The sequence below is a fragment of the Capricornis sumatraensis genome, chromosome 16 (assembly GCF_032405125.1).
Source record: "Capricornis sumatraensis isolate serow.1 chromosome 16, serow.2, whole genome shotgun sequence".
NCBI classification, from domain to species: Eukaryota; Metazoa; Chordata; class Mammalia; order Artiodactyla; family Bovidae; genus Capricornis; species Capricornis sumatraensis.
The window spans coordinates 78,878,608-78,889,856 of NC_091084.1; the positions used below are offsets into that span (position 1 = coordinate 78,878,608).

Sequence of the window (11,249 nt, forward strand, 5' to 3'; positions counted from 1 at the left end):
AAAACCATTTCATATTTTTAAAAGAATACTTGAACAAGTGTGCATTATACATCATTGAAATTTATTCTCTTTAGTTTAACTTTTGATTACCAGAAAATTATTTGGCTAACTTTACTGTTAGTTGCACATTATTCACAAGTAGAATTCCAGCTGAGAATAACAGTCGAGTTAGAGTGATAAAATATTCTATCCATAGCGAATTGCATTGAGTGTTATTTTGGTTCTTTTATATTTTCCTTCATATTCTTATCAAGTTTATGCTTGCATATCTCCACTGACTAATAATTTCCTACCTTCAAAATCCTTGCCATCCTGAAATGGACTAGAGTTATTCAATTCAATTAAGGTAATTTTATAGCAGATCATATTCTGATACATCTAAGAGAAAATTTGAACTTATGGCAGAAATTTTACCTTAACTATAATAACAACTATTCTTTTATAATTTAACCAGAAAAATAATAAAAAATGCTTAATTTTTGTGAAATGCTACTAAGGAAAAAAATTATTTAACTATATTATTGTGGTGCAGAGAAAATTGCGACAGTAGTTAGTGTTAACAAATGCCCTGAGATAACCAATATCTTAGAGTAATTTTGTTTATTTTTATTAACAGATTAAATTAAAACTTTTCCTGATTATCTTCATAAATCTGTGCTGTTATATTTCTTTTATTTTATCTTGATTGGATTTTCAAGTGAAATGTGTATATGGCGATTTCAGAAACTGCTCACTTAAAAAATACAGTAAGGAATAGTAAACTAGCACATCATACCCATATATGACCCTGGGGTATTTCAAATTGTTTCTTACCTTATTCATTGTATTCTGAATTTTTGTAGTAGTATATTAAATCTATAAATATAGACAATGTGTTTTTAAGTGGTGAGCAATGTTCACAAATCATAGGGAAGGGGGAGAAAATCAATTCTATTTACTGAGCTCATTAAAAATATTTGTTATATAGGGCAAAGTATTTAATAAAATTGATGAGAAAACGATGTTTGGATAGAGTTTACAGTGATTGCAAAAGCTGGCTGCAGAAGCTTAAGCAGTTTCTCAGCTCTCTCTTGCTTGAGAAATTTAATTCTTTCATGTTTATTTTCCCCCTTTTTTCTTCTCGTAACTGTCTCAAGAATTCCTTAATTTGACATTGTATTTTGACTATGCTATAGCACAATATAGCACAATGTCAAATTAAGGAATTTCATATATATATATTTTAAATTTTGAAATGCTTAATTTTATAGGAAATGGGTAGGTGGTAGGTAGTGGGAACTGGATGTTTACTAGATTTGAGTAAAATAATTTTGTCAATTCTTAAAATGAAAGTGAAAGTGTTAATCATTCAGTTGTGTCTGACTCTTTGCGATCCCAAAGACTGTAGCCCACTATACTCCTCAGCCCATGGAATTCTCCATGCCAGAATACTGGAGTGGGTAGCCATTTCCTTCTCCAGGGGATGTTCTTGACTCAGGGATCGAAACTAGGTCTCCAGCATTGCAGGCAGATTCTTTACCATCTGAGCTACCAGGGAAGCCCTCTTAAAATATCAGACCAATATTAAATAAGCATCCTTTATTACTGAAACATAAATTCTCTAGTATCTTATAGCTAATTTTCTAATTCTCTCTTTTGGATTGCCAGTCTCATTCTAGTGTGCTCTTAGTGACGTAAACTAACAGGAAGTCATCTGCTAAAGGAAAAATATTGTGAAATTTTACTCCCAGCATCTCAGAGGAGAGCGTTTAAAGGTGGATTATTGAGCTGAGGCTAATAAGTAAATGAGTGGGACATTTAACTCCTTTTGCTACTGTTTATAAACACTCTTCTACATCAAATTTGAACCTCCTTACAAAAACCAATAACATCTCTATGCTTTTGCCAAACAAGATGCTTAAGATCGTCTCCCTCTTTCTCTCCCAAAAAAGAAATGCAAATCCTGAACATTCTGGACAATGCTAGTTTCTCTTCTAGTTCAAGTTGCAATCTTTATTGAATAATCTGTAACACTAAGAGTAGATTGTAAAATTAATACTCGAAATTTAAAGAGGAAAAATGTATATAATTAAATGTATGAAAATTATGCAATACTGAATTAGCCCTTGTTTCTGTGATTGGGATCAGGAATTTAGACATAGTGAAGATGGCTTATCTGTAGATTACTGGTGATTACAAGTGAAATGACACAGAACATACAAGACACACAAGAGACAGACAGGACACCACTCTGGCCAGAGGAACAGAACTGGGCAAAAAACTATTTGCCGTTTATTATACAAAGCCTCCTAGGCAGAATTCCAGACTGCATGAATAAGCCTTTTCAGCACAGCGCAGGTGCATACATGTTATCGTATAGCAAAGGGGAGTGAAATCTCTGTTTACTGCAGAGTCTTCACAAAATCCCCATCTCCTTCTTATCTCAAGAAGGGAATGCTCCCTCGTTTGCAAGGGACCATTAAACTCAAGGCTGTGTCCAGACTCTTTGGCAGAACGCCTCGTATGCAAGGACGCTCAGCCCGAGCAGAGAGACCCGTTTGCAGGCACATCTCTGCTACCCTATTAACCCTTCATCATCTTTGCTCTGTGATGTCTGGGGTTGCAGCTTAGAAAATTCAAAAGTTCATTAACTGGCAGCTGAAGTTGTTTAGCACCTTGAATTACATGCCTGGAAGTTGATGCTGGCTGTGAGCTAGGACCTCAGCTGAGCTGTTGGCCATAAAAATCTGTATCTGTCTTGTATGTGTGGGTTTTCAAAGGACTAGTTTGGGTTTCTGTACAGTATGGAAGCTGAAAAAAAATGCTTTTTTTCTTTCACGCCTTCTATTCTATGCTTTCTAAAGTTAAACATCCAGTGAAATCATTAGCAAATGTCATGAATGGGAATAGACCTACACATCTAGACATCTTGTGGCCTATACAAACTAGACAACCAAATACACTGGCTGAGGTTTTGACTACTAAGAAGGTTTTCACCTCTACCCTTTTGGAAACATTCATGTTTGAGGCTGTAATGCTATAACATTCCATGTTCAGTCAATGCTGAATTTTCTTGTAGAACTAAATGCAAACAGAGGCAATCATGTGTTTCCTCCTCTGCCAACCCCCTGTAAGATCACAGCTATTGACTGAGGGAAAAGAGATAATTTGGCAAGAGTTTCATGAACATTTCTTAAGCCAATGAGATTTGTTCAAACCTAACCTCTTAGATATCATTCTGACTTGATGGTATATTGCTGGCAATCACTAAGTTTCTTCATGGTGGTAAATTTACCACCTTGTTTTTCACTTGGGAAGGTATATACTCTTTGCCTCAGAGACCTAAATCCTCAGACATTGACATGAGCTTTTGGTCAAGTTACTGGATCTGCAACAGGAGGTACAGTTGAAGTCATCATCTAAGTAATTTATGAACATCTGTTACCAGAGTCCAAGGTATATCTATCCCCAGGCTAAACAAGCAAATTGAGAAGAATGTGTAATAGAAATTAATGCCTTCTATTGTTTATTTGTTGTTGTTGTTATGGTGACCTTAATATATGCATGTCTATCAGAGATACGGTGTTATTTTGGTTACACTGTACTGGTAGGGAAACTATATTCCATGGGCTTACATTTGGGTATAATAAGAATCAAAATAAAAAACCAATGAAAGGCTTCTGTCATCAAAAATGTTTATTTTAGCTGTGCATTTAGGAACTGTGGAGATAAACATAGTGTGAGTCTTTGTTCCCATGGAGACCAATATAAGATGGCCTGGGACCACCTTATCTCGAGTAGTGAAGTGCTTTCAGTTGAGGTCAACCATGTCAGAATTCCAAGATTCTTACTGAAAAAAAGAAGTCTATTTTTGGGAACTTACTGATCTATCATAAATTGTTGTTCACAGTAATTGAATCCCTGTTTACTATATTCTATAAACTTCTTGTTACAATATCTGCTACCGCTGCAAAGATCTAAACCAGTGGCATCATCAGTGAAGGTTATGCCCCTTAAACTTTATGGACTATGACAGAAACAAAAAAAATCTTCTTTTAAATAATAAATAGGATTCACATGTGACAAATTTCTGTAGGAATGACAGAAATGAAAATTTCCAAAATTTCGGGAAGGTGAAACAAACAAACAAAAATCTTCTTAACAGACAAGAAAAGAGGACAGAATCAAAGTAAAAACATATTCAAAAATAGAAAACAGATATAGAACTATTGAAATGAATCCATGAAAATATGTCAGACTGCTTGATTTAAATTATTGAGTGAAAAGATAATAACTATCAGTCTAGACTTTTAAATATAGCCATATATTTTTAAAAGATTAACCTAAATAATAAAGATGCCAAGTGGTTAAAAGTAAAGGAAGAATATTGAGTGGGTAAGCACTAATGAAAAGAAAGATAGTATTCATATTAGTATCAAAAGAAAAAATTAACAGAAAAAATTATGTCAATAGTGTTAATGACATTTCATTGCACTAGGAAACTATAAAAATTCTATGGAAATAGAAGTTCATATATCTAATGAGATCTCATGAACAGCTACAGATCACTTGAGCCAGAGACTAGAATATGCATTTAATTTAAGCACACAGTTATTACTTTTTAAAATATCATATGTTGTGCTATAAATTAATTTTCTTCAAATCCTCATTACTTTGACCACCTCATCTGATGACAATTCAGTTAAGTATCTATTGTAATAAGCACATGTTTTAAACAAATTGAAATTTAAAACTATACAATAAAGCAACTAGTGAGGTTGGGAGGGTCCTTTAGATTTGAAGCAACACACAAGATGTTTCTCATTCTCTTTTCAAACCATTTATTCTATAATAAACCAAACTTCAAAACTTGGTTCTGGGGCTTCCCCGACAGTTCAGTAGACTTTGCCTTTCAGTGCAGAAAGTGTGGGGTAGATCCCTGGATTGGGGAGTTAAGACCCCACATGACCAATACCCAAACATAAAGCAGAAGCAATATTGTAGCAAATTCAATAAAGACTTTAAAAATGGTCCATGTTGAAAAAAAAAAAAAGCTTATTTCTGATTATCTTGGCCTTTGGTTTCCTCAAATTGTGTTTCAACATAAAGGCCATGATTTACAGTCTCAGTATTGAACAAAAGTGGGGTTTCAGTTAGTACTAACTCCTCAGAGTATAAGAAATTGTTAGCTGTGGCATAACTGTTTTTTAAGGACTTGGCCAGCTCTTCTTTGGGGAACTGTCTCATCCTTAGAAAAGGTGACAGGGAGGTTGGGGGTTATGATCTCCCAGGTCACCTAATTTAAACACCTTTGGAAATCAGACAGAAGGCTTATGTGTACATTTCCATTCCCAGAACCCCAGAAGAGATACAACATTTGTGTAGGAAAAAACAAACAAACAAACCACTATTCAACATAAATGCTAGCAATCGTTTCACTTTGTCTTAGTTTCAAAAATCAGAAGAGCATTTCCTATTTCTATAAGGACAGCAGCAAAGTCTTAGAACCAGAATTCATGTGAGCTGATTATATGATAAAATTCATGAATCTTTAGCAATGCAGTTAAGATTCTGACCACATTCAGAACATTGCCACCATTTACTCAGAGATAAAAGATTTTATCTAATGAGATAATAATCTGGTAAGTCAAATTTCAATCAAACTATAGTAACTAATAATAACTTTCAAGTAAGAAAAATAAATTTTGCATATATAATTTAAATTAAATTTTATCTATAAACATGCTGATTCCACATGTTCATTCCCCTTGTCATATGCCTCAGAAGATGCCAAAGTTAAACAGACTTTTTTTGGTATGATTTTGAGAAATTCATGAAGAAATGATAGCATTTGTGTCACATAGGGGCTATATAAGAGAAAAGTAAAAAAAAAAAAAAAGACTTCTTATGCTTCAGACAGAAGAGAAAAAAAATATTAAAGACAAAAAGGGTTACAGTTAAAATAAGTTAAGGGAATGTGCTGGTATAGAGATTCATCGCTCTTCTGCTTCCTTTGCTTCTCTGCAAAATCCATATATACTGACTAATTGAAAAAGCGGAAGGCTATCGTATAGAAAACCTTGATATCAGAGGATCCGGAATGTCAAGGTAGAGCAAATTCAATTAGGAAGAATGAGAACAGGATGAACAGTTACACAGAGCAAATATAATCAGTTTACCAAATGTAATTGATACAGCTGTTAAGAGAAAACTTTGAAGCTGTTGGGAAAAACTTAGCTTATTCATGACTTTTTGTCATGTGAGACAACTTGGTTATGAAAGAAATAACAACAAAAGAAAAAGCAACATTTTCCCTAGAATCATAGTTTGTATCTGACAACCAAATTAGCAACATCCAAATAGTGAAAAAAATGTAAAGTAAACCTAAAAACAGTCTTTAATATTTATCAGTATTTATCCAGATTGTTAACTGTTTGGCTTCCTTTTTTTGCAAAAGAGAGATAACAAAATGATCACTGGTCTTTATTAGGATTAACGGTTCAATAAATGTGAAATGTTTAAACCTACTTGAAGGAAATATTAGGTATTATTATCATTATCATTACTTATCTTTTATGTTTGTGAAAGACCTTCAATAACAATCAATTTGATATGAGTTGTAATAGCTTCATTTTTAGCTGTTAATCTTTCAGCACATTTTTATTTTTTATCCTGGTGTATGGGATACTCATGGTGTATGGGATACTCAATCTATATGATATGAAGAGAAACAAAGTGAAAGAGAAAATAATCAATGCCCATTTCATAGTATGTACCTGGTAATTCTACCTGCACTACCACGAAACGATTATATTTATACTAGAAATGCTCATATTAAAAAGAAATTTGTTGTCATATATAATGAATTTGTGTTAGCAGCAATGTTAGTCCTTATAATTTATGATACGAAATGTTCTCTTTAAATCACTTAAATATGAATATGAAGATCTTGTATATATAAAATCAGTAACTCAAATATTAACAAAGGAAACTGGAAATAACATGGGAGTTTTGGAAATATAAGTTATAATTTAAATAACATGAATATGAAGTCTCTGATATTAAGTTGGAGGCTGTCAAGGAGAAATATTTAAGAGGAAAAAAAAGGGAACCAGTTAAGTTTTCTAATTATTTTCCCATTTTGTTAGTATAGCATCTATTTAACATGAGAGAGACAAACTTTCAACCTATCCTGCCTGGGAATTAATGGAATGTTTCTACTTTTTTTTTGTTAGGATATCCTTTCCTCCAAAAGTCTTATGAGCAAAGTATCAAAATGATGTTAAATTCTTGGACTAAAAATATGCTTATAAACTATAGAAGCATAATGGAAAACTAAAGCTATTTAAGGAAGTAAATTTTACATATTTTTCTGATTATAGAAATACTAATAATATATGTGATATTTTGAAAAATATTTCTTAGGATATATTACTTATGAAATTTTCATTATTTCTAAAAGAAATCATTGTAACCTAAAAGATAACAAAGCAGGGAGATTATAACTAGTCAAATTGTAAAATATTCTATTATAGAAATTATTGAAACCTGATCTGTGTCAAGCAAGTGCCATCCACTTCCTCATTATTGTTATTAGTCTTTTAGGCAATCTTTGTTTCTCAATTTTACACATAATTACTATTACCTTTTATTAATTTAAATTAAAAAGAAATGCCACAGTTACTTTTGCTTTACCTGATACAGTATTTTCTTTATTTTTCCACACTGTTTGTAAATATATCATACTTTTTCTCAGAATCCGGACTTCTTCTTGTTCAGTAATTAAGTGTGTCCAACTCTTTGTGACCCCATGGACTACATGTAGCATGCCAGGCTTCCCTGTCCTTCATTGTCTCCTGGAGTTTGCTCAGATTCATGTCCATCGAGTTGGTGATGCCATCCAAACATCTCATCCTCTGTCATCCCCATTTCCCTCTGCCCTCCATCTTCCCCAGCATCAGGGTCTTTTTCGGTGAGTCAGGTCTTCACATCAGATGGCCAAAATATTGGAACTTCAGCTTCAGCATCAGTCACTCCAATGAATATTCAGGGTTGATTTCCTTTAGGATTGACTTGTTTGTTCTTCTTGCTGTTTGGACTCTCAGGAGTCTGCTCCAACATCACAGTTTGAAAGCCTCTGTTCTTTGGCACTCAGCCTTCTCTATGCGCCAACTCTCACATCTGTACATAACTACTGGAAAAACCCAAGCTTTGACTATATGGACCTATATTGGCAAAGTGATATCTCTTATGCTGTCTAGGTTTGCTATAGCTTTTCTTCAGTGAGGCAAATGAGTCACTTGCCCTGTGTGCAAGCAACTCACTGGTAAAGATAATAATTTAGTGCAGTATTAAAAAAAATCATATTCCACAAAAAAATTACAAACATTTTAAATAAAGACAGGGTTCTGTCCTGCAATTGCACAACTTACCTTACTCCCTTCACTTTAAGTCTGGTTGTTTGAATGTCCTAAGCAAACAAGCTGCTTCAGGAAAAGAAATGATCTTTCCTAAGCTCACTTTTCATGCCATACATAAGATGACTGCACATGTTTGTTTATATTTGAGCAAGTGTACTTATTAATACTATTCTCTTTCACTCTAGAAAGTAAACAGATCTGGCATATTATATGGCAAGCTAATCATATGGGGCTTAGAATTAACTATTTAAAAGTATAGTGTAAGAAGCTGATTTACTAAATGAATGTATTTCTCCAATACTCACTCTGATTGACACCATGCTTAGTCAATATTTCTCATGCTAACCTGTCTTTTTTTTTTTTTAAGGCAAACTCACTGAGTCTTCACTGCATTAGACCATGAAATATACCAATAACATCACTGAATTCATTCTCTTGGGACTTTCCCAGAGCATGAAAATCAAACACGTGTGCTTCCTACTATTCTTATTTTGTTACATAGCTATTTGGATGGGAAACTTGCTCGTCATGATCTCTATCACATGCAGTCAGCTAAAGGATCAACCCATGTATTTCTTCCTTAATTACCTTGCTCTATCAGATCTGTGTTCCACCTCAACAGTGACACCCAAGTTAGTCACTGACTTGCTGGCAGAAAGTAGCACAATTTCATACACTGGCTGCATGGCACAGCTCTTTACCATGCACTTCTTTGGGGGCATTGAAATCTGTATCCTCACCGTGATGGCCTATGACCGCTATGTGGCCGTCTGCAGGCCCCTGTACTACACCATCATCATGAGCAGGCACAGACGCTATGCCATGATCAGCGCTTGCTGTGCTGGGGCATTTCTGCACTCCTTTGTCCAGGGTCTCCTCACAATTAACCTACCATTCTGTGGCCCCAATGAAATAGATCACTATTTCTGTGACGTGTATCCTTTGCTGAAACTGGCCTGCACAGACACCTACGTAGTTGGGATCCTAGTGGTGGCCAACGCAGGCATGATGGGGTTGGTGATCTTTGTGGTCGTGATGCTGTCCTACATTTTGATATTATACACCATCAAGGCTTACCCTGCAGAAACCCGGTACAAAGCTCTTTCCACTTGTAGTTCCCACATCACAGTTGTGGTTCTGTTCTTTGTGCCTATTCTCTTCACTTACATTAGACCAGCCACAACATTTCCCGAAGACAAGGTGTTTGCTCTCTTTTACACCATCATTGCCCCCATGTTCAACCCTCTGATTTACACTCTCAGAAATGCAGAGATGAAGAGTGCCTTGAGGAGGGTGTGGTGCCAGAAGCTACTTTTGATTGCAAGGCAAATCATCTGAAATCATTTTGCTTCCTCATTACACATCTTATTCAAGTGATATTTGCTTACTTTAGTTTAATAAACAATGGCCTTTGCTCCAGAAAAACTAAGCATAAACACTAGCATCAGTTGAAATCGTTTCTTCTAACAAGCCATGTTTCTTATTAACGTCTTCCCCTAGTAACAGGAGTCATCATTTCCTTATTGAAGTTATGTTTTGCTTTGATTTTTTTCTCTTTCCATAAGTTGCTAAATGAAGGATACCATTCTAATCTCCCCATAATTGAGTTCCATGAAACGAATCTCCAAATGTACATAAGCTACAGTCATGTTGATCATCCAAGAAAGAAAGTCCATAGAACCTTGCTATACTCCCTGCATACTCATAAAAAAGGAGTATAAGAAATATAAAGTCTTATTTGCTACTCAACTGATGACTTCCAATATTCATTGCAACTATTTGAAAAGCAAAAATTAGTTATGTAGGAGCTGAACAACCAAAATATGATTTATGTGAGAATCACTATATAAAAATTGGAAGATGTATCTAAAGTGATTTTAATGAAATCATCTTAAAGATGACAAAAATTAATAATTATATAACCTTTTACCATAACAATATTTTCAAATATACTGAAAAATTGGTTTGGACATAGAAAGGATAGCTATATGATTTATTGCTCAAATTGAGATTATTTGAGTGTAAAAAGAGGAGTTCTGCTAATAATCATGCTGAAATAATGGACATAGAATGGGATTGTATCAAGCAAGTAGGATGTCTGCCCACTTCTCAAGTCTGAGATGTATGGATACTCTTCTAGTGAAAAGGTTAGTGGCAGGAACATTGCAGAATCTGCATGTTATCTTAGTTGAAGTCAATGGGGTTGTAAAAACAGAAGTAAATGCTGGTACTGAAACTATTCGATCTAGTGTATACTTTTGGTTTTCCATTACCGTCGCGTTGCTGTGCCCTCCTCCAGGGGATCTTCCCCACCCAGGGATTCACCCAGGCCTCCTGCATCTCCTACGCTGCAGGCACATTCTTTGCTAGTGCCATCTGGGAGGCTCGAAACAAAGGGTACATGTTTTCAATTTCCATAGAATTTCTATACACTTTGAGATCCCTAGGTATATATACAGAATTAAGAAGTATCTGTTTTCAAATAATTGAATTTTCTTTTCTTTTCTTAATTCTTTAACAAAATAAGATTCATTGGACATCATGAAAATAACTCGAGTGGGAGGAATAATGTATTATATTGCACACGTATAGGGGCTTCCTAGGTGGAGCTAGGGTAAAGAACCCACCTGCGAATGCAGGAAAGGGAATGTGGGCTCAGTCCCCGGGTGGGGAGGATCCAGAGGAGGGCATGACATCCCACTCCAGTATTCCTGCCTAGGGAATCCTGTGGACGGAGGAGCCTGGCGGGATATGGTTCATAGGGTCGCAAAGAGTTGAACAGGACTGAAGCAACTTAGCAGCAGCAGCAGCAGCAGCAGGTGTGACGGGAAAAAAGTTACAGATAGACTG

At 35.0% G+C, this 11,249-nt stretch overlaps 1 protein-coding gene across 1 annotated transcript; it reads left to right on the forward strand.

Moving 5' to 3' along the window:
- The first annotated feature begins 8,798 nt into the window (after positions 1-8,798).
- LOC138092254 (olfactory receptor 4P4-like) lies at positions 8,799-9,737 on the forward strand. Its single transcript, XM_068988065.1, has one exon. It carries the CDS (start codon positions 8,799-8,801, stop codon positions 9,735-9,737), a length of 939 nt encoding a protein of 312 aa, XP_068844166.1.
- Positions 9,738-11,249: the final 1,512 nt, after the last annotated feature.